The following is a 24,206-nucleotide window of genomic DNA, read 5'->3' as shown; positions in this document are numbered from 1 at the left end:
TATAGATCAGTATTGGGTTCACTTTTGTTGCCATTTTATATAAATTATTTGGATAAGAATATGGCTGGGGGGGGGGGGAATGCGGAGAGAAGAGACAGAGAGAGAGAGCTTTGAGGGAAGTAGATCAGTTCCCTCTGTTGTAATCACTTGGAATGCCATGATTCATCACTCAATTATATTTGGGTTGTGAGATTTGTACATTAGAGCAAATGATTTCCTTCCTCTTTTACAAACCCAACAGTGAATTACTATTAATGTTTTAACAGAATGGCATTTGTCAGCCCATTCTTTTACTTTATTAATACTTTACAAAGAACAAGTCTTATCAACAGCATAAATGAAAAGGAAGAACTTTAGGTAACAATATCACAGAAACATTAATGATAACAAAAAAAAACAAAATAGCAGATTGTCTCTTGCTGTAAATGAGAAAACCCCTGCAGCAGAAAAAATGTTCACATTTCTTTCAAAGAAATCATAATTTGATCTTATATGGGGTCTAAATACCACATTGCACTGTATTAACATGTTCAGTAAAATAGTAGGACAGATGAATAATTACAGTTGCCATTGGAATCACTTCAGTTTGAGTCAAGGTGTGGCAGTGACTTCAATAGCTCCAGTTCTTCCATCATCCATTTGTTTTCTTCGATGTTCAGCAGGAGGCCGTGGTGGAGGGTTTGTGGGTGGCTGATGGATACTCTTTCCAACGTGTCCTTTTTGAGTCTGCACCGCCTGTATAGGTCTCCATTCTTCTTTTCGGAAGGCAGCCTAGATTGAGAAATACAATATTTTTAAAAAATGATGCCACCAGTCATTTGATCATCTCTCAGGACAGATTAATGTAACTTGTTCTCATAATATAACTCTTAAATGCTCTGGAATAATTATGCTGAATGAATGTATGCTTTCTGCAGTTAATATATTCTTTTGAGGTCTAACACCCAAAACTGAGTGTAGTGGAGCAGACTGTGATCTAACTTTCCCAAAGATGTGCAACCTTAAAATCAGAACTTCACCATTCAGGAGTCACAAATCAGAAAACACTACTTGCAACAAATATGCATTTATATAACAGCTTTAATACGACGAACAACCAAGGTATGTTTCAGGGCCAAAAGGAAGAAAATGATTTTGGCACTAAGCTGCAAAAGATGATATCAAGAAGGATGAATAAGAGGTTGATCATAACAAAAAGAGCAAGAAGAGAATGCGACAGTGAGAGCGCGCAAGTGGGAGACAGTGTTAAAGAAATTCAGGGGGCGCATTCAAAAGTTTAGGGCAAAGGCAGCTGAAAAGTACAGCCACAGATTGTGGTGAAAATTAAAACTGAGTCTGGAGGTGGAGTATGTAAAAGTTACAGATGTAGGAAGGGGCAAGGCATGGAGGGACATGGATAAGGAGTTGAATGAGATGGTCAAACTAGTATCCATTATGTCTATACAAAGTGGAGTCAAAATCTGGAATTGTCCATTCCTAAGAAATGAATAATAGACAAGGTGATACACAGATTTTATTGCACAAGGACATGAAGATAGATTAAAGAAAAAGAGTTCAGTTTCATATCAATCATGTTCTGACTTCATGGCAAGGAGGCTTGAGGGGTTGAATGGCCTATCCACACTTTTGTGAACACAAGTTCAAAATTATTTTCTTTTACAAGGACTCCTTTTGAGCATCTTTCAAGGGGGACTTTTTGACTTTTTGTCGGGGGTACTTTTTCATTCTCAGCAATTTATCAGTTATGTTGTGATGTAGTAACAACATCTTTCACATGTCTGTTGATAAATGGGTATTTGGACTCTCACATGTATTACTCTCACATGAAAGTAATACATTCAATGTCCTCAATAATGATCACCCCTCCATTACACTTAAAAGCCATAACAGACAATAAAAACATGTAAGTTCCTGAAGACCAGTCTTTAAATTGGTATAAAACAAATAGGCAGAAAGTTAACAAAAATATTTTCTGCCAAACTATTGACACACACTTTGATGCACAAAAATCTATCCCCTTAAAAGACATCTGCTGAGGTCATAGCCAATATTTTCCCATCACAAGAAGGGCACAAATCAGAAACATTTTATCCAGGTAGTTACAACCCTATTGACAGTATTCATTACGTAGAACTGCCTATAATTTTCTCCAAAAATGTGAGCTGCTGAACTTATACTAGAGAGGCCACTTTTTTTTGGCAAGGTATTAAATTACCTCAGTAATTTGAAACTTCCTTAGGTTCTAGTTAAGAGTATTTCTTTGCTGACAGATTTAAAGCTGTACAGCTACCCTCTCACCCGATCCTTGAAACCTCCCTCTCCCATACACCACCTTTGCAGTCTCCTTCCCAGTCCAGAACCAGCCTGCAGCCACTTCACCCTCCCATCTCTGCCCTCCTCTGGCTGACTGAGGCCAGACCCAGCAGATGGAATTCCTGGACTCAATAAAAGCCCGCCCAGCCAAATATTTCTCTTGGCACTCATCTCCCACTGGATTTCATCATGTTGCTCCCAGACCTCACTACCTCCCCCACCATTCCTCCCATCATCCATGCTCTGTCCCCAGCCTCAGCTTTCAGCCCTTAAACCCTGGCTCTCAGCTTGTGGTCACTCTCTTTCCCCGGTACTGCCTTTAACTGCTCACTGCTATTCCAGTCATAAGCATGTGCTGCTGATCGGGTCAATGAACTTTTATTTGATAGGTCACACATTCCACCACTACCACAATCCACCCCCTCTCCAAAAACCCACCCACCGCCTCAAAAGCAAATGTGAACGTTCCAGGTGGTTGAGGACTTTCAGGGTTCAATCCCTCTGTTGCCCCTGCGTAGTTTGAACATTGACTGTGTCTTTCTTTACACTATACAGACCTATCATCACATTAGTCAGATATTCTCTGCAGTTTATACAGATTATAGTTACTAACCTTAAATTTGTGTACAACTTGTGTAAACCTAAGGTTATTAACCTTAAATTATGACCAAACACAATTCTAATAAATATCATAATGTTAAATCTTAAGTCTTGTTCTAATGAAAAACATTATTGAAACAAAATAAAAGTATCTTACATGAAACAAGCAAGGTCTTGGTCATTAAGGAACTGCCTCCCAGTGTTGCTTGTCTGCATGTGTAATGGTGGTCAGTCAAAACAACCATTCCATGCATTAATTTCTGTCAATTTTTAGCATCTGTCTTTCTGAGATAGCAGCAAGACAATTAGACTGCCACTATGAGGGAACGTGAGGACTATAGATGCTCGAGATTAGAGTCGAGAGAATGTGTTGCTGGGAAAGCACAGCAGATCAGGCAACATCCGAGGAGCAGGAGAATCGATGTTTCAGGCATAAGTCTTTCATCAGGAATGAGACTTGTAGGCCAGGTCTGAGAGATAAATGGGAGGCGGAGGTGGGGGGGGGGGTGTGGAGTGGGTAGCTGACAAAAGTGATAGGTGGATGAAGGTGAGGGAGACGGTGATGGGTCAGAGGGGGGAGTAATGGACAGGTCCGGAGGGCGGTGCCGAGTTGGGGGCTTGGGACTGGGATAACGTGGGGGACGGGAAATGAGAAAGCTTTGAAATCCACATTTACCCAGTGTGGTTGCTGGGTCCCAAGATGGAATATGAGGCACTTTTCCTCCAGGCATCGGTAATGGTTTGGGCAGTGGAGGAGGCCTAGGACCTGCATGTCCTTGACACAGTGGGAGGGGGAGTTGAAGTGGGGTTGGTGGGTGCGGGTGTCCCAGGGATGTACTCTGAAATGATCTGCAAGAAGGCATTCTGTCTCCCTGATTAGAGGAGACTACACCAGGTGCAACAGATACAGTAGATGACATTGGTAGAAGTATAGGTAATATTTCTGACAGAATGTGGGAGGATCCCTTAGGGCCTTGGACAGAGGTGAGGTGAGTGGTGTGGGCGCAGGTTTTGCACTTCCTGCAGTGGCAGGGAAAGTGTTGGGGGGCATGGACCTGACGAGGGAGTAGCGGAGGGAATGGTCTCTCCAGAACGCTCATAAGGGTAGGGAGAGAAATATATCTTTAGTGGTGGGGTCCATTTGGAGGTGGCAGAAGATGATGCAATCCTCCACCAGCCCACACCCTATTCCTGGCACCTTTCCCTGCCACCGCAGGAAATGCAAAAGCTGCGCCCACATTACTCTCCTCACTTACCTCCAAGGCCCCAAGGGATCCTTCCACATTCATCAGAAATTTACCTGTACCTCTACCAATGTCATCTATTGCATCCGTTGCACCCGGCGTGTTCTCCTCTACATTGGGGAGACAGGGCACCTTGTTGCGGATCATTTGGGCTGAGAAGTGGCAGATGGAGTTTAATTCAGATAAATGCGAGGTGCTGCATTTTTGGGAAAGCAAATCTTAGCAGGACTTATACACTTAATGGTAAGGTCCTAGGGAGTGTTGCTGAACAGAGATCTTGGAGTGCAGGTTCATAGCTCCTTGAAAGTGGAGTTGCAGGTAGATAGGATAGTGAAGAAGGCGTTTGGTATTCTTTCCTTTATTGGTCAGAGTGTTGAATACAGGAGTTGGGAGGTCATGTTTGCTGCTGTACAGGTCTTTGGTTAGGCCACTGTTGGAATATTGCATGCAATTCTGGTCTCCTTCCTATCTGAAAGATGTTGTGAAACTTAAAAGGGTTCAGAAAAGATTTACAAGGATGTTGCCAGGGTTGGAGGATCTGAGCTACAGGGAGAGGCTGAACAGGCTGGGGCTGTTTTCCCTGGAGCGTCAGAGGCTGAGGGGTGACCTGATAGGAGGTTTAAAAAATTATGAGGCGCATGGATAGGATAAATAGACAAAGTCTTTTCCCTGGGGTTGGAGCGTCCAGAACTCGAGGGCATAGGTTTAGGGTAAGAGGGGAAAGATACCTAAGGGGCAACTTTTTCATGCAGAGGGTGGTACATCTATGGAACGAGCTGCCAGAGGATGTGGTGGAGGCTGGTACAATTGCAACATTTAAGAGGCATTTGGATGGATATATGAATAGGAAGGGTTTGGAGGGATATGGGCCGGGTGCTGGCAGGTGGGACTAGATTGGGTTGGGATATCTGGTCTGTTTCCATGCTGTACATCTCTATGACTCTATTTCAGAGAACATCTCTGGGACACCCGCACACACCAACCCCACCGCCCCGTGGCTGAACACTTCAACTCCCCCTCCCACTCCGTCAAGGACGTGCAGGTCTTGGACCTCCTCCACTGCCAAACCGTTACCATCCAACACCTGGAGGAAGAACGCCTCATATTCTGCCTTGAGGGATAAATCAAAGGATAAATGTGGATTTCAACAGCTTCCTCATTCCCCTCCACCAAATTATTCCAGTCCGAAGCCTCCAACCCGGCACTACCCACCGGACCAGTCCATCACTCCCCCCCCCCCGCCTGATCTATCACCGGTCTCCCTCACATTCATCCACTTATCGCTTTCTCAGTTACCCATCCCATGCCCCTCCCATTTATCTCTCAGCTCCCGCCCAGAAGCCTCATTCCTGATGAAAGGTTTATTCTCCTGCTCCTCAGATGCTGCCTGACCTGCCATGCTTTCCCAGGAACACACTCTTGAGGCTGCCACAATGAAACAACCACACAGTGTGCAACCAATCATCTCTATTCTATACATGCACTAAACTTCAGAATACATTTTTCTGCCAGTTTCCAGGCAGCAGTGCTGCAATACAACTCAGGACACAATGAAACCTAATTTCTCCCACAATCTGGTAGTACAAGGAACTTCAATCTGGCAGATCAGTAATTATTCAGTTGGGGGATTGTTTGCTGCTCTTTATCAAATGTAGAATGTATTTATTCAAGGTGTTTTGTCAGAAAGATCACAAAAATAGCTCAGTTTCACAGCACAACCCTACAAAAATATGCAACAGACTGAAAATGTGAAAAATCTTAATGCCCATTATTAGGGCACACATAGGAGCTATCTCTTAATACTATCATTTGCAATATTTTTATAAATATCCTAATGTAGCTGAGACATATGTCGTTGGTGAAACTAGTATTATAAATTCAAGAAACATTTGGTGTCATTTTCCAGTTGAAAAGGTAGCATTTACTGTCGGTGTGAAATTCCTTCTCAAATGCAGTTACTCAACACCTCTTAGCACAGATACAAAGCCAAGACCTACCCCATCCATTGGCAGCCCAGAATAGAACAATTGCCAGTGAGTTTTGAGAAGATCTATAGCTCAGGCTGAGGTTCTGGCTGAAGGTTTGCTCGCTGAGCTGGAAGGTTCGTTTTCAGATGTTTCATTACCATAATAGGTAATATCATTGGTGAGCCTCCAGATGAAGCACTGGTGGCATGGCCCGCTTTCTATTTATGTGTTTAGGTTTTCTTTGGTTGGTGATGTCATTTCATGTTCTTTTTCTCAGGGGGTGGTAAATGGGATCCAAATCATTCTAACCGGAACTCTATCAACAAACATATTGACTCAGATCCCATCTACCACCCCCTGAGAAAAAGAACAGGAAATGACATCACCAACCCAAAGAAACCTAAACACAAATAGAAAGTGGGTCACACCACCAGTGCTTCATATGGAGGCTCACACCTGATGTGGCCTCCTCTATATTGGGGAGACAGGCCACCTACTTGCGGAACGTTTCAGAGAACACCTCTGGGACACCCGGACCAACCAACCCAACCATCCCGTAGCCCAACACTTTAACTCCCCCTCCCACTCCACCAAGGACATGCATGTCCTTGAACTCCTCCATCGCCAGACCATGGCAACATGACAGTTGGAGGAAGAGCGCCTCATCTTCTGCCTGGGAACCCTCCAACCACAAGGGATGAACTCAGATTTCTCCAGTTTCCTCATTTCCCCTCCCCCCACCTTGTCTCAGTCAAATCCCTCGAACTCAGCACCGCCTTCCTAACCTGCAATCTTCTTCTTGACCTCTCCGCCCCCCACCCCACTCCGGCCTATCACCCTCACCTTGATCTCCCTCCACCTATCGCAATTCCAATGCCCCTCCCCCAAGTCCCTCCTCCCTACCTTTTATCTTAGCCTGCTGGACACACTTTCCTCATTCCTGAAGAAGGGCTTATGCCCGAAACGTCGATTCTCCTGTTCCTTGGATGCTGCCTGACCTGCTGCGCTTTTCCAGCAACACATTTTCATCACTGATTATGTTACCTATTATGGTGACGAACCGTCTGAAATGAACCTTCCAGCCCAGCGAACAAACCTACATCCAGAACCATTGCCACTGCTATTTATAGTTCTATTCATATATTGGACATCTCTGACAACTATGGTTACTTTCGTTTATTAATGAACTAAAACCATCAACCTAATATCTTCATATTTTACTTGCCAAGACTTTTCATCTCATCTTTCTCATTCAGTTATTCATATCATCGTGTGTTGTTCAAGTGGCTAATTTTCACACGTGACCCTAAACAGCATGTATCAGCAGGTGATCTGATCTTGTTCTCAACTGATGCCAATAAGGATCAACTTTTAACAAATGCTTTCAAGTGGCAGACATTCACTCTCTAACTCAGAACTGTGGAAGAAAACATCAGTGTACCAAATGCCATCCTAGCTGAATTCAGCTACCTCAGCACAGGAATTAGATTTTGTTCTGGCTAATGCCTCTATTTATGAATTAGATAAAATGGCTGAATCAGCAGGAAGAAAGACTTGTATTTGTAGAATGCCACTCATGAGCTCATCTAATAGTGTTTTACAGCCTATTAAATAGTTTTCAACAGCACTGTGTTCTGGTGTGGGAAATATGACAGCAAGATCATGCACACAGTTTGTCCTAATGACCAGATGTTCTGTTTTTGTGATGCTGATTGATGGATAAATATTGGCCAGGACATGGAGGAAAAATACCACATGGTTTTGTTTTAACATCTCATCTGAAAATCAGCATCTCTCACAATGCAGCACTCCTTTAGTGTTGCACTGGAGTATCAGCGAAGATTTATGTCCTCCGGTCTCTGGAGTTGTTCAGAACAATCTCCCATTGGAATTTTAAGAAAAACATTCAGTAATAAAAAACATTAATTACAGATTCTATACAAGTATGTAGCATTAACACCAGTGCAATATTTTTTGTAGTACCTTATGTATTCAAAAATATGTACCTATTTTCTATAGCTTCAGTTGCATGGTCATAATTGTCTTTTTATTTATTTGGCAATCTCAAATCCAAACAATAATTGCTTTTGAACTTATAAACAAATGATTACTGCACGCAATCTGCCAGTCTTACCCAGTTTGATCTGCTTGTGAGTCTAGACCCACTGCAATGTGACTGACTCTTGATTGCCCTCTTCCCTCGTCAGCAATACCCACCTTCCATGAACAAAATTACAAAAAAAAACATTGTTTCTCATTTCAAGAGAAAAGGATTATTTTGAAAAGTAGTATTTAATCAGTTAATGCACTAAGTCACAAAATAACCTCAATTGAAATGGTTATGGTTCAGAGTATTTATACTTCAAATACTACAAGAATAGGAACATGCACTTACAAGTAGGTAGATGAGGCTGGCAATGCCAAGGTTGACGGTGCCCAGGACTGTGGGTAATATAAAGCCTCCAGGTACTGCTAGGCTGGAGAGAATTAAACAAACAGCAAAATCCTTTAGACAAACACTTAGCAGCAGCAGCAGCATCACCCAGACATTCATAAATCTCTGATGTTTGTACAAAATAGTGATATTTTCCATAAGTAAAAGATGAAGAAGCCTGAACACTTGCAAACAAATATAAATTTAAAAGAATAAAGATGCAAAAGCAAATCTGCACAAAATCCCCTTCAGGAAAGTAACTGAGAATCTTTATAAGGATGAGTATTCCCTATTATTTGATGGAACAGATTTCAAGTCATTCAAACCATTCATGTCCTCTCTACTGATTAGGTCATTCTGAGACAGTCAGTCAGTCCATCCAGTCAGTCATTCTCTTTTAAAAATCAGTGAATGTTTCTTTATGGCTCAAATCTTGAATTCCTACAAAGAATCTGTGTTTGAAAATGTTAGCGATATTTGCTCTTCACAGATACGGTCAGACCTGCTGTACAATTCCATCATTTTTCTCTAGCTGAAATAATATGAATATTTCAACCCAGATAACGTAATTCACATTTTTACACCCCTACTCTTTTTTTTGTTCTACCGTGGGTGCCAAATGGTCACTCTGAAGTAGACGGACGGTTACTGAAGATCTTAGTTCAATTATAGCTGAAGTTCAACGCATACTGCAAGTAGCAAACTGTGTAGCATGACACTAGATATGGCACTGCCCTTATCAGCAGAATTCCTCAATAAGTAGGTATAGTAAACAAATGAATGCACCAGCACTGCATTTTTGGAATTGTTGGTGGTTATAGAGTGTGTTTGGTGGAAAAGTGTGGGAATATCCAACCCACAGGACTTCTGTAGCATAGGTAGCACTTAGTTATTAGCTTCAAATTTTCATGTGATTATTAATAAAGAAGATCAGTCAAAACTTCCTTTGAGATAAAGAATTCAAAAGACAGCTTCAAATCCAAATCATAATTATTTTGACAACAAAACAAAAAGAAACATATGAATCCTACCATGCGTGGAGAATAGCACGGACATAGTAATTCCGTGTTAAAGGTCCAAACAATTTCACAACAGCTGCCAAAAGCCACTGACCCCTAGGATCAAAAAATTAGCAGTAAATGAAACAAAGTATTGAAAATGTCCTGTAATTTAATAAAAACTCTTCCTATTAAAAATAACAATTTGCTTCTTTCAATTATTTCCATTTGCTTTTATTCTGCTGCTTCTCTATCCTTCTTTGTACCAATCATACTCCTTTTAAATAAATGACATATTCATATATAGCCAAGCATTTTAAGTTCAATATAACTTCTTTATCATATTCTTTTCTCTGTCAATTATTTACTTACGGTCTCTCCATGGTTGTTCCCTTTCGTCTCTTTCCTCTGGGATATTCCAACAAAATTACAAAGACACCTGCAGCACTGAATATTTCAAGTTAAAGAAAAAAAATCACAATTGAATGCCACTATGATTCAGCTCAGTCAGCCTTCCATGGAGCCAGCAGTTACTTCTTCAATTTCACAACCTGCTCTCATGACCTTCAAAAGTTATCAAACTAGAAAGATTACTTTTATTACAGCCACTACAGTCTAAACAGCTGCTAGAAATTCAGCATAAATATCAATCACAAAGTACACTCCACAAATCTACTGAAACTTTACATTTTATTCAGTGACTTCTTGGAGAAAGAAGAAAATTATTTCCATCCTACCAAAATGTTCAGATAAACTACTGAGTTGATTCTTGTAATTAAGATGGTGACAACGGACTTAAGTTGGTATGCATTTTACTTTTGGATATCTTCATCACTTTAGTTTCCGCTCACTCCACATACCAATAGAAGTAGATCAAATGCAAAACTAAACATCTGCTTCCAAAGCCTGAAGATAGTTCAAAGCTTCACCAAAAAGTTACCATTACATTGTCATCAAAAACACCTTCTGTTCTTAAGATTATTCTATTAAAATAGGTACAATCCAGCCATTTGATGCAGGATCCATACATGCACAATACTGCCTTTCAAGTAAAGAAATGCTGATATAACTGAAAAAGAGAGAATAAATAATGACTTATCCATTCATCTTTTTCTAAATGTACTGTCTCCTAGTTTTGGCCAAGAGCTTTAGAGTCAGAAGAACTATTTTAAATATTTGAGCAACTATTTGGCTCACGGCTTAATATTATTGAGGGAGTTGTGCATTGTCTCTTCAGTAACAACCTAAATTGAAACTTGAATTCTTCAAAGGAAAGCATGTGAACTTTCCTCCCAATATTCTGCCTGGAATTTCACCCTCAACTCCTCTAGAGTCTCTGGAGTACTACTTCCAGTTTTGATCTCCCTGTTAGAGGAAGGATATTATCATGCTAGAGAGAGAGTGTTCAGAAAAGATTTACCAGGATGTTGCCAGGTATGGAAGATTTGAGTTAAAGGGAGAGGCTGGATAGGCTGGGACTTTTTCAATGGAGCAGAGGAAGTTGAGGGGTTTTTCAAATAATGAGGGATACCAATACGGTGAATGGCAGCTTTTCCCGATGGTGGGGGATTTCAAGATTAGGGGACATATTTTTAAAGTGAGTGGAGAAAGACTTAAAAAGGACACGGGGGACAATTTTTTTTTACACAAGTGTGAAATGAATTTCCAGAGGAATTGGTGGATGCAGGTACAGTTACAACATTTAAAAGATATTTGAATACGTTCATGAATAGGAAAGGTGTGGGAAGATATCAGCCAAGCACAGGCAGGCAGAACTAGGGGAACATGGTCAGCGCAAATTAGTTGGACTGAAGGGTCTGTATGATTCTTTGATCCTGTAACAGCGAAAACATTGATGAGGTAATTGATCTTATTGCTGTTTGCATGTGCAAATTGGTGTTAAAATTGAACATGGAACATTTCAGCACAGTTCAGGCCCTTCAGCCCTCGATGTTGCGCCAGCTTGTGGAACCAATCTGAAGCCTATCTAACCCACACTATTCCATTACCATCCATATGTTTACTCAATGACCATTTAAAAATGCCCTTAAAGTTGGCGAGTCGACTACTGATGCAGGCAGGGCATTCCACGCCCCTACTACTGAGTAAATAAATTACCTCTGACATCTGTCCTATGTCTATCATGCCTCAATTGAACGCTATGTCCCCTTGTGTTAGCTATTATCATCCAAGGAAAAACGCTCTCACTGTCCACCCTATCTAACTCTCTGATTATCTTACATCTAAATTAAGTCACCTTTCAACCTTCTTCTCTCTAATGAAAACAGCCTCAAGTCCCTTAGCCTTTCCTCATGAGACCTTCTCTCAATACCAGGTAACATCCTAGTAAATCATCTCTGAACCCTTTCCAAAGTTTCCACATCTCTCCTATAATGTGGTGACCAGCACTGTATGCAATACTCCAAGTGCAGCCGCAGCAGAGTTTTGTACAGCTGCAGGATGACCTTGTGGCTTCGAAACTCAATCCCTCTACCAATAAAAGCTAACACACCGTAGGCCTTCTTAACAACCCTATCAGTCTGGATGGCAACTTTCAGGGATCTATGTACATGGACACCAAGATCTCCCTGCTCATCTTATTAGCCCAGTACTCTTTATTTCTGTTGCTCCTTCCAAAGTAAATCAGTTCACACTTTTCCACATTAAACTCCATTTGCCACCTCTTAGCCTAGCTCTGCAGCTTATTTGTTTCTCTGTAATTTGCAACATTCTTCGGCACTATCCACAACTCCACTGACAGTAGTGTCATCTGCAAATTTACTAACCCATTCTTCTATGCCTTCATCCATGGAATTTATAAAAATGACAAACAGCAGTGGACCCAAAACAGATCCTTGCAGTACACCACTAGTAACTGAACTCTAGGATGAACATTTCCCATGAACTACCACTCGCTGTCTTCTTTCAGCTAGAAAATTTCTGATCCAAACCTCCAAATCACCCTCAATCCCATCTCTCCCTATTTTGTGCAATAAACTATCATGGGGAACCTTATCAAACACCTTACTGAAATTCATATACACCACATCAACCGCTTTACCCTCATCCACCTGTTTGGTCACCTTCTCAAAAGAACTCTTAAGATTTGTGAGGCACGATCTACCCTTCACAAAACTGTGTTAACTATCCCTAATCAACTTATTCCTTTCTAGATAATTATAAATCCTATCTCTTATAACCTTTTCCAACACTTTACCCACAACCAAAGTAAGGCTCACTGGTCTATAATTACCAGGGTTGTCCCTACTCCCCTTCTTGAACAAGGGGACATTTGCTATCGTCCAGTCTTCTCGCACTATTCCTGTAGACATTGACGACATAAAGATCAAAGGCAAAGTCTCTGCAATCTCCTCCCTGACTTTTAACTCGACTTCTATTCTACTTCCATCAAACACAGATAATTCAATACCCTCTTCCTGCTCCCCCCGGGTCTTCAAAGGATGATGTGTCTTCTGAACATCATCATTGTCAATTGAGAAAGGTTACCATTTTTTTCACCCTCTGTTGTGATGTAAAAGAACTCCACCCAAGAATTAACCCATTCCAAAGTTGAAATTGTGAATTATCAATGGGGTAACTGTGCACCTTACTCTCTGATCAGAAATCAAAAAGCTGGCATCATTTGTCAACACATGCAACTGCTCCTCCTCAAGCAATTCACCTTTAATATAGAAGCAAACGCATGAAGAAAGCAAAAAAAATTGAGATTGGAAGTGGCAACCACAAGTTTGATCAAGGAAATAGGGAGAAAGCAGGATACTGGCAGTAGGTAACAATGTTCACTTGAAGAGCCAATATAGACACAATGGGGCAAATGACCTCCTTATGCGCCAGAACATTTCTGAACACTGATAAATTCACAGCACAAGAAAGGCTATCTGGCCCATCTAGTCCACACCATACTGCCCTCAGCCCCTGGTGTGGCTTATAACTACCCAGAATAGAGCTTCTCTTACACTGCTTACTGAAAATACATTTCTCAATGTTCAATGTAAGAGGTTTTTTTTTGTTTAAAGTCAGGACTAACATTTTGGGAGCTCTCCAGCTGAAAAGGATACACGCCATAAGCGGCAAATTCCCAATCTCTGAATTGTCCAGCCACTCCGACCACGCCTCCAATAAGCAGAACTAAAAAGGAGGAAATACAAGTGAAGGCAGCTCTAAGTCATCGAAACTCTAAAACCGTCTCAATGATAGGGGATAGCACGGTTTTCGAAATGTATAAAATAAAATGGGATTTCTGTACTAGTCGATGCCGATTTGTTTTGAAAGCGACAAAATCAGATTTAACTGTCTAAAATTATGACCCCAAATGTTTCTCGCAAGTCAAAAGAAATACAAGCAGTAAGTGTACAATCGAGGTGATGGTGAGCATCTAAACAAACCCTGTCTATTCCTGCAGCTTTTCCATCAGTTCACAAGCGAGAAGTCCGTCCCAGAAAGTGGCATTTACAGAAGTTTCACTCTAGCACTGAGGGAAGCAAACGTGGGGAAGTTTTGCAGAGTTTCGACAGTCTTTATGTTACTCACTGAGCCCCGATGCCAGAGCTTGTTCATTTGCCCACATCGCCCACTCGATCTGGCCCATGGTGCACACACTCCCTACCCTGCTGAACCTCCGAATGCTCTGTATCTCAGATGCTCAAGAACTTTTGAGATCGATAAATACTCACGACCTCACGTCACTTCCTCTTTAGCACTGTCTACGTGACCAACGGCGCAGCAATTGGGTCTTGACAGTTTCTACGACTGCAGAAAGAGGAAGTTTAGAATAAAGATGTTGCTAGAAATTTTAAGCAGAGCTGGCAGTACCAGTGGTGATGGGGCTAGTTAATAGTTCCGCTCAGAACTGGTAATGGATAGATATGTAGTAGGTTCTAAGCAAGTAGGAGGAAGAACAACAATGAAGATCAGTGGTAACGTGGGGCAGGGAGAGATGAAATGACTAAACTGATGATGTAAGGCCAAAGGAGATGTTGCTCATAAGACAGATAAAGACACAAAGGAGTCTAGATGTAAGAGAGAAACAGAATTGTCGCCATTAGTTGCCATTGGAAGAAATGGTAGCAATGATTATTGTCTTAAATTGTTGAGCACAAGATTGAGTTCAGAAGAATTGCCCAGCCAAAAGGTACGCTTGAATTTAGGTTGAGCTTTATTGGAACAAAACAGGAAACTGAAGACAGGTCAGAGTTGGAGAATTATGGTGACAGATCATCAGAAAAGCTCAATGATTCAATTGAAATATTCCATTGAGCAGTATCTCTAATATAAATGATAAGGCATCATGAACAGTGAATACAGTAAAGTACACTGAATTGAAAGGAGTACATGTAAATCATTGTTTCACCTAGAAATATGCATTGCATCCTTGGCAGTGGCAGGGAAGAACGTAAAAGGACAAGAGATGCATCTCCTGTGTGAGAGATGATTGCGCTGTGAACCAGGGTATGGTGAACGGAATAGTCCCTTCAGAATTATGAAAGGGGAGGGGAAGGGAAATATGTGTTGATGTGACTTATTACTGGAGTTGGCAGAAAAGTAAGAATTGAATTTGGAGTCTTCTGATGTCAATATTAAGGAGAAGAAGAACTCAGTTTTAGATTTGGGAGGAAATTGAAGTGTTGGATGGGGAAGTACTGGCAAAATAATGGACATGCTCAACAGTCCTATCCTTGTTGGGGAGAATTCTGTGTTGAGGAAAAAGGAAGATATATCAGAAGCATGGGTATGAAATGTCATCTGAATAGATATGATGAGCAAGTTTTGAGAAGATTTGTAGCTCAGGTTGAGGTCTGGATGTAAGTTTGCTCGCTGACCTTCCAGATATGATGAGACTGAGTAACCGGTAGCGTGGAGAAGATTCCAACAGCAAACAGTGTGGGTGATGCAGGCTAGAGGGACCAAATGGCCTAATCCAGTTTTTATGTGTCAGCAAGATAGCTCTTGGTATTAATGGGCTTGTAATGGTCATTTGTCATTGACCTATCTCCAGAAATGAGGCTAAAAAATTTGAGAAAATGAAGAGTCAGAGGTGAACTATGTAAAGGTGAGGGAAAGGTGGATATTGGAAGCTAAGTTGATGTTTCCAGTTGACGTTGAGAGCAAGAAATGGAATTGAAACAATGATCTGTGAATTGAAAAGATGTGAGGGTGGGGACCAGTTAGAACAGGAAGAAATGTTGCATATATCACTCAAAAAGGCAGCCATAGGCAGCACTCATTGATTTGCATAGCATTGTTTTGGAGGAAGTGAGTGGAGTCAAAGGGGGAAGTTCAATATGAGAACAGGCAGAGCTTGTCAGAATCTTTCAGCCAAGACAAAGGTTGAGTTTGAAAGTAGCAATGAACTTGAACGCAGATCACATGGGCGCAGCATGTCTTACTAAATCAGCTTTTGTATTCTAAATTCTAACCACATCAGCAGAAAATTATTTGTATTTGCTTCCTTGTTTTACTTCTCACAAATCTAATTATGACTTGTAGGTAACAACATGCAGCATCTGGTTTGACAATTATAGGAAGGCAAGGGTGAATTTCTCAGATTGCAAAATTTTCAACATAGTGTGAAGTCATACATTTTGGTGGGAGGCAATATAAATAACATAGAACAATTTAAAAGGGCTGCAGGAAACTCAAGCGATGTGCACATAACTCTTTGAAAATGGCAGAACAAGTTGAAAGGGCTTTATAAAAAAAACATAATAGCTTTTTTACTTTATTCTTCTATTAATAAAACCAAAGATGTTATATAATTTCTTTATTAAAAAATTGTTATCACTCAGCTAAAGTACTGCGTTCAGTTTTGGGCACCACCCTTTGCAAGAATGTCGACATCTCAAGAGAAGGTGCAGAAAAAATTACAAAAAGGAAGTCAGGATGAGGAACTTCAATTATGTGCAAAGACTGGAGAAACTGGCATTGTTCTTCACAGAACAAGAAGGGTTAAGAGATTTAATAAAGGTATTCAAAGACATGATTTGTTTTGATAGAGAAAATAAGGAGAAACTATCCAGATGGTAGAGCGGTAGGTAAACAGAGGACACATTGAAGGTGATTGACATAGGGACCAGAAGTGTCATGGGGAAATGTTTTTAAACAGCTAACCTTGAATATGTCTTGCAAAGAATCATAGAGCTATACAGCATGGAAACAGACCCTTCAGTCCATCAGATAGTCCCACCTGCCTGCACTTGGCCCATATCCCTCCAAACCTTTCTTATTCATGTACTTATCCAAAAGTCTTTTAAACATTGTAACTGCACTTGCATCTACCACTTTCTCTGGCAGTTAATTCCACACACTAACCACTGTGTAAAAAAAGTTAGTCCTAATGTCCTCACCTTAAAAGTTTTGAACTCCCCTACCTTAGAGAAAGGCCTTTGCCATTCACCTTATCTCTGCAAGACTTAGTTATATTGATGCGATGAAGATTCAACCTAAGATTCAGGTCATAGAGATGTACAGCATGGAAACAGATCCTTCGGTCCAACCCGTCCATGCCGACCAGATATCCCAACCCAATCTAGTCCCACCTGCCAGCACCCGGCCCATATCCCTCCAAACCCTTCCTATTCATATACCCATCAAAATGCCTCTTAAATGTTGCAATTATACCAGCCTCCACCACATCCTCTGTCAGCTCATTTCATACACGTACCACCATCTGCATGAAAATGTTGTCCCTTAGGTCTCTTTTATATCATTCCCTCTCACCCTAAATCTATGCCCTCTAGTTCTGGACTCCCCAACCCCAGGGAAAAAAACTTTGCCTATTTACCTTATCCATGCCCCTCATGATTTTGTAAACCTCTATGAAGTCACCACTCAACCTCCAACGCTCCAGGGAAAACATCCCCAGCCTGTTCAGCCTCTCCCTATAGCTCAGATCCTCCAACCCTGGCAACATCCTTGTAAATCTTTTTTGAACCCTTTCAAGTTTCACAACATCATTCTGATAGGAAGGAGACCAGAATTGCATGCAATATTCCAACAGTAGCCTAACCAATGTCCTGTACAGCCGATCTTTGACAGTGCAGCAACATTTTAAATAGACCTTGGCCTGTTGCTACTTGGCACCATCCATGTCCTGAGCAGCTTCTTTGGGATTCAGTGGTATATGTTTAGGTGAGTATCACTACCAGGGACACCAGCATACAAACCGGCCAAAGAACTACAGCAGAAACTGAAACACCTGATCAGCGGATCCAGACACTCTATACAATCAACACAGGAATTCTTGGACATCATCAGAAATATACACATAGACAAGGAAGAAACCATGGTCTCATTCGATGTAACGGCACTGTTCACCTCTATCGACAAAACCCTAGCCAGAGAAACAATAGCCAACTTGCTGGACATACAGAACAGACAACAGGACGTTGAACCTATCAACAAAGATGGCATACTCAAACTACTGGACCTGTGCCTCACAACACACTTCACATTCAACAACCAAATATATGAACAAATCAACGGCACACCCATGGGCTCACCCATCTCTGGACTCAAAGCAGAAGCAGTAATGCAAAGGTTAGAACAAACAGTCGTACTGCAAATTCACCCCAAACTCTGGGTCAGATATGTGGATGACACCTTTGTAATCATTAAAAACACAGAAATAGAGAACACACACCGGATCATCAATGCCACCCTCACAGGAATCCGATTCACTAGAGAGGAAGAAAAGGACAACCAACTCCCATTCCTAAACGTGATGGTAATGAGAACACCTAACGGAGAATTCACCACAAAGGTATACAGGAAAGCCACACACACAGACTAAGTCCTGAACTATGAAAGCAACCACCCCAACACACACAAAAGAAGTTGCATCAAGACACTGTTCAAAAGGGCCACAACACACTGCAGTACACCAGAACTGCAAAAAGAGGAAGAAGAACACCTATACAATGTATTCGCCAAAAACGGATACCCCCGCAATTTCATCAACAGATGCCTAAGGGAAAGACAACGGGTAATGAGGACATGCCACAAACCAAAGGACTACCCAGACTACCATACATCAAGAGCATTTCCGAACTGACAGCCAGACTACTGCGACCACTAGGACTTATAACAGCACACAAACCAACAGCCACGCTCAGACAACAACTCACCAGGACAAAGGACCTGATACCCAGCATGAGCAAAACAATGTAGTGTACAAAATCCCATGCAAGGACTGCACAAAACACTACATAGGACAAACAGTAAGACAGCTAACCATCCGCATCTATGAACACCAACTAGCCACGAAACGACACGACCAGCTATCCTTAGTAGCCACACACGCAGAGGACAAGCAACATGAGTTCGACTGGGACAACACTACTATTATAGGCCAAGCCAAACAGAGAACAGCCAGGGAATTCCTAGAGCCTTGGCACTCATCCACAAATTCAATCAATAAGCACATTGACATGGACCCAATATACTGGCCACTGCAGCGGACAGCTGGAACTGACAACCGGAAGCGGCAGATTCAAACCACTACAAATGCCGGAGGAAAGATCACAGAAGCGCTTCACAGGAGGCTCCCAAGCACTGAGGATGTCACCTAGACAGGGGATGAAATGTCTGCAACACAAATTCCCAGCTCGGCGAACAGAACCACAACAATGAGCTACAAATCTTCGCACAAACTTTAAGTAAAGTTTCTTTGACCTAAGCATACCATTATTTTTCTGTCACACTTGGTGTATGAAAAGTATAATTTGCATTAAAACTAGATTTCCTAAATTGTTCCTCATGGGTTTAAGCCTTTCCGTTCACAGTAAAAGCGTGTACTCACTGAGTTTCCCATTTAGGAGCTTATATCCCTCTATTAGAAGACTGAGAGTCCAACTACCCTGCAGGACGTGAGCACACAACTAGGGTAATATTTCATTGCACTGCAATTACAACATTTAAAAGGCATCTGGCTGGATATATGAATAGGAGGTGTTTAGAGGGATATTGGCCAAATGCTGGCAAATGGGACTAGATTTATTTAGGATGTTTGGTCGGTATGGACAAGTTGGACTGAAGAGTCTGTTTCCTTGCTGTACAGCTCTATGACTCTATGCCCTTCATGATTTTAGAAATCTCTACATAAACATCCCTTAACCTCCTACACTCCAGTGAAAACTGTCCCACCCTATTTTTATAATTTAAACCCACCATCCCAGAAACATCCTGATAAAACTTTTCTGAACCCTCTCCAGTTTAATAATATCCTTCCTATAACAGGGCAATCAGCATTGCACTCAGTACTTCAGAAGAGGCCTCACCAATATCCTATACAACCTCAACATGACGTCCTAACTCCTACATTCAAAAAGTCTATGCAATGAAAGCAAGCGTGCAGTACAGTGTCTCAGTGGTTAGCATTGCTGCCTCACAACTCCAGAGACCAGGGTTTGATTCCAGCCTCAGGTGTGGAATTTGCACATTCTTCCTGTGTCTGTGTGGGTTTCTGCTGGGTGTTCCAGTTTCCTCCCACAGTCCAAAGATATGCAGGTTAGGTGGATGGCCATGCTAAATTGATCATAGAGTGCAGGCTTGGTGGGTTAGCCATGGGAAGTGCAGAGTTTAAAGAGTGGGTCTTGGTGGAATGCTCTTTGGAGGGTCAGTGTGGACTCGATGGGTTCAATGGTCTGCTTCCACACTGTAGGGATTCTAAGAAAATTAACCATCCTGTCTATTTGTGATGCAAATTTCAAAGAATTATGTACCTATATCCTTAGATCTCTCTTCTACAACACTCCCTAGGTCCCTACCCTTAACTGTATAAGTCCTGTCTTTGTTTGTATTACTAAAATGCAGCACCTCACATTTATCCAAATTAAACTCCATCTGCCACTCCTCAGCCCACTGACCCAATTGATCAAGATCTCTTTGTAATCTTTGATAGCCTTTTTCACTGTCCACTATACTCAATTTTGGTGTCATCTACACTTACTAACCATTCGTCCTATATTCTCATCCACACAACTGACAAAGAAAAATGGACCCAGTACTGATCCCTATGGAACACCACTGGTCACAGGCCTCCAGTTCAAAAAACAAACCCCCATCATCCCATCACTCTCTGTCTCCTACCGTCAATCCAATTTTGCATCCAATTGGCAAACCTGAATCTCATGTGATCTAATGTTGTTAATTAGTCTACCGTGCGGAATCTTGTCAAAGGCTTTACTTTTAGTGCCTACCCTCCGGCAGGAATAGCAGCTATCGTTAGGGAGCCGTTGCTCAGGAATCCGCACCTCCGTATTCGCGGGTTCGAGTGGCTGTCAGAGGGGAGGGCCGTGGCGGTGAGGGTGACCAGGATCGGGGACGTGCTGGGTAGCGGGGGCCTGGGCTGGATGTTGCTGCAGGACATAGCGAGCAGGGCAGCGGTAGATGTCCGGTACGTGGCCACCGCCATCCGACACCTTAAAACAGCGGTGCTCAGACCCAACATAGTGCACCAGTTGGAGGATGCTCAGGTATGCGGTAGAATCCTGTCCGCGCTTACCCCTGCCCAGACAGAATTTCACACTGGCCCCAAGGTCCCGTACTTCCCACGGGAGACTGTGCCGCACAACCTGAGCCACCTCCGGAATTTTAGTTTTGTTCCTTTTAAGGACGTAAAAAGGTGGGTCCTGTATTGACTGCTGCTGCACACCGTCCACCTCTTCTCCGTCATCCACCATCCGGACATGCCTTGGTGTGCCCATTTGCCACTGGGCGGTGGGGATCCCGAGTGGAGGGCTCTCTACGCGGGAGTCCTCCCCCTTTCTCTCGGGGATCTGGGATGGAGGGTGCTGCATGCTGCGGTCCCCTGCAATCACAGATTTCATTGGTTCACGGACTCCCAGCCCAACTGCTTGTTCTGTGGCGCTGTGAAGTCCGTGGACCATGTATATATTGGGTGTTAGCATTTGGACTCCCTTTTTGATTTTCTCAAAACCTCCTCCTCTGCTTTTAGTTGCACATCAGTCCCACACTCCTGATCTTCAGGCACCCGCTACTGAGGAGAGAGGGCAGGTCTGAAGACCTCCACGTGGGTCTGCTCCTGGGTCTGGCCATAAATAGGTCCAGGCAGCGGGCCGTGGAGGGGGTCATTAGGGCCGTCTGCCTGCCCTTCCTCCGCAGTTACGTTAGAGCCCTGGTGTCTCAGGAAAAGGAGCACATGATGTCCACCGACACCCTGGAGTTGTTCAAGGAGAGGTGGGCGCCGCTGGGAGTGGAGTACATTATTTCCCCGTCCAACTCTATTTTGATTTAGTCCCTGCCCTCCCCTTCACTGTCTGATCACACAGCATTGCCCTTTGATGTGAAGGGCACTGCTTGTCACTGGCCACTCGGGTGTTTCTTTTCTTCCTGGTGGTGGAAATTTGAATAAAGATTCAGGAATAAAAAGAAATCAAAGGCTTTACTAAAGTCCAAGTAAACAAAGTCATCTGCTCTGCCTTCATCTACCTTTTTGGTTACTTCCTCAAAAAACTCAAATTTGCGAGACAGGATTTTCCTGGCACAAAACCATGCTATCCCTGTTCATTCCACTTGTCTTCAAATGAATATAAATCCTGTCACAATCACTTCCAAAAACCTACCCACTACCGATGTCAAACTCACATATCTTTGATTCCCAGGCTTCTCCTTACAGACTTCCTTAAATACAGGCACAACATGAACCACCCTACAGTCCTCTGACACCTCACCTGTAGTTATAGATGATACAAATATATCTGCTAGGGGCCTCCAATCTCCTCCCTAATATCCCCCAATGTCTTGGGATGCACTTGATCAGGTCCCAGAGATTTAGCCACCTTTATGTTTTCTAAGACATCTAGCATTTCCTCTTCTGGAATGTGAACTGTTTTAAAAATATTAATATTTATATTCGAGTTCTCTTGCCTCCATTTCCTTCTTCATAGTAAAACCCTGATGTGAAATATTCATTTAACATCTCTTGCCATCTTCTGAAGTTTAACACAAAGCTGACCTTGTGGGTCTTTAAGGAATTCTACTTTCTCTCTAGTACCTCTTAATGTACTTGTAGAATCCCTTTGGTTTATCTTGAACCTTATCTGCCAAGGCTATCACATATCCCCTCTTTGCATTCCTGATTTCCCTCTTAAGAATGTCTACAGCTAATAGATTTTTAAAATTCTTTAATAAAATCTCAATATCTTTATTCATTCATTCTTCCTTAATCTTACCAGCCATACCTTCCACTCTAACAGTAATATAATGTCTTTGAGCTCTCATAATCACACTTTCGAAAGCCTCCCACTTGTCAGTTGCCTCTTTACCTGTGATCAGTCCACTCCAACTAACTTTTGAAAGTTGTGTCTCATATTAAAATTTGCCTTACTCCAATTAAGGACTTTTATGGAAGGTTTATCCTTTTCCATAACAATTTTAAAATTAATAGAATTATGATCACTAGTCCCAAAGTATTCCCCTAACATTTCAGGCACTTGCCCAGCCTTAGTTCCCAAGAGGTAAAGTTTTGCTGCTTTTCTAGTAGGTACATTTACATAATGAGAAAGAAAATGTTCCAAGAATTATGTTTATTCACAGAATCACAAAACCTATGTAGGAAAAACAATCTAGGTCAAGGTGAAAGAGCAAAACAATGGGACCAACTGGATAGTTTTTAAATAAAAGGCATTGAATAATTATCTGAAAACAAAAAAAATACAGGGTTCAAGGAAAAGTCAGGAAAGTGGGACTGGCTGACTTAATTTGACAAAGAACTGCCTGCACATGACACCCAGAATTGTCGTCTTCTGTGCTGTAACCAATCTGATTCGAAGTGCTGCCATAGTAAATGGCCTCCTTTTTTTCTCTCTATAATACGAAAGGATCAGCTTTAGTGATTAAGGAAGGAATTGTTTCAATAATAAAGGATAAAGAGGTAAACTGACAGTGAAGGATAGAACTTCAGAGATAGAAAAAGAATTAAGACCATAGTGAAAATTGTGTATATGAGCCCTGATAATATGAAGCGGTGAATTGTAAAAACGAAGATATTATATAAAGATGTAGTGAGGCAGAGTGGTTTTAATGGGTTTCTAGTCTTCATATAAACAGCAACAATATTCCTAAATCAAGTAAAGGGGCATGTAATGTTAGATCTAGTAATTAAAGCAGCCTCACAGTTCATGCCTTTACAAAAGAAGTGAGAAACAATGTTTTCGCTCAGCAAGTAGTTAGGTTTGACGTGCCTTGCCTGAAAGTACAGTGGAGGCAGGTTCAATTGAGGCATTCAAAAGGGTATTAGATGATTATTTGAATAAAAAGGCAGCTTTGGAGAAAATCCAGGAGATTAGCAGAAGGTAATGATGACAATGAGGGGATGCAGACACAATGGGCCAAATGGCCTCCTCTGTGCCATAATATTTCTGTGATACAAGCTTACCCACACTGAAACTTCTGCAAACACTCAGGGCGGGAGTGTCCATAAAGAAACTGACAAATCAACATTTTCACTTGTTAAGTCTTTATTGGAATGCTCAGTTTTGATGAAGCAGCTTCTTGCTCCTTCTTTATACAGCTGCAGACTGATCTCCTGAGTATCTCCAGCTGATCTGGTTTTCCTCTGTGTAAAACATGCTTGTGAAAATACCTAATAAAGCCAAGATTGCTCCAAAAA

General features: G+C 41.9%; 1 protein-coding gene across 1 annotated transcript; it reads right to left on the bottom strand.

The window, feature by feature from the left end:
- Positions 1 to 251: 251 nt before the first annotated feature.
- On the bottom strand, positions 252 to 14,246 carry cyba (cytochrome b-245, alpha polypeptide). Its single transcript, XM_043706763.2, has 6 exons — positions 14,108 to 14,246; positions 13,636 to 13,705; positions 9,929 to 10,003; positions 9,590 to 9,673; positions 8,520 to 8,601; positions 252 to 771 (listed from the first exon to the last, which is right to left on the bottom strand). Exons 1-6 carry the CDS (start codon positions 14,163 to 14,165, stop codon positions 592 to 594), a joined length of 549 nt encoding a protein of 182 aa, XP_043562698.1. The 5' UTR covers positions 14,166 to 14,246; the 3' UTR covers positions 252 to 591.
- Between the last annotated feature and the right edge of the window lie 9,960 nt (positions 14,247 to 24,206).

Source organism: Chiloscyllium plagiosum, unplaced genomic scaffold (genome assembly GCF_037043375.1).
Source record: "Chiloscyllium plagiosum isolate Xiang-an unplaced genomic scaffold, Cpla_swu_hap1 HiC_scaffold_17, whole genome shotgun sequence".
Taxonomy (NCBI): Eukaryota; Metazoa; Chordata; class Chondrichthyes; order Orectolobiformes; family Hemiscylliidae; genus Chiloscyllium; species Chiloscyllium plagiosum.
Note: the sequence above shows the minus strand (reverse complement) of the source record. Positions and strands in the feature narration are given on the sequence as shown.

Bases quoted from the DNA above. Each gene is read 5' to 3' on its own strand.
- cyba (XM_043706763.2), bottom strand. From the start codon at position 14,165: ATGGGCCAGATCGAGTGGGCGATGTGGGCAAATGAACAAGCTCTGGCA. The intron at 9,674-9,928 runs GTAAGTAAATAA...TTTTGATCCTAG, and splicing joins GGAACAACCATGGAGAGACC to GGGTCAGTGGCTTTTGGCAG. The intron at 8,602-9,589 runs GTAGGATTCATA...AATTCTCTCCAG, and splicing joins CGTGCTATTCTCCACGCATG to CCTAGCAGTACCTGGAGGCT.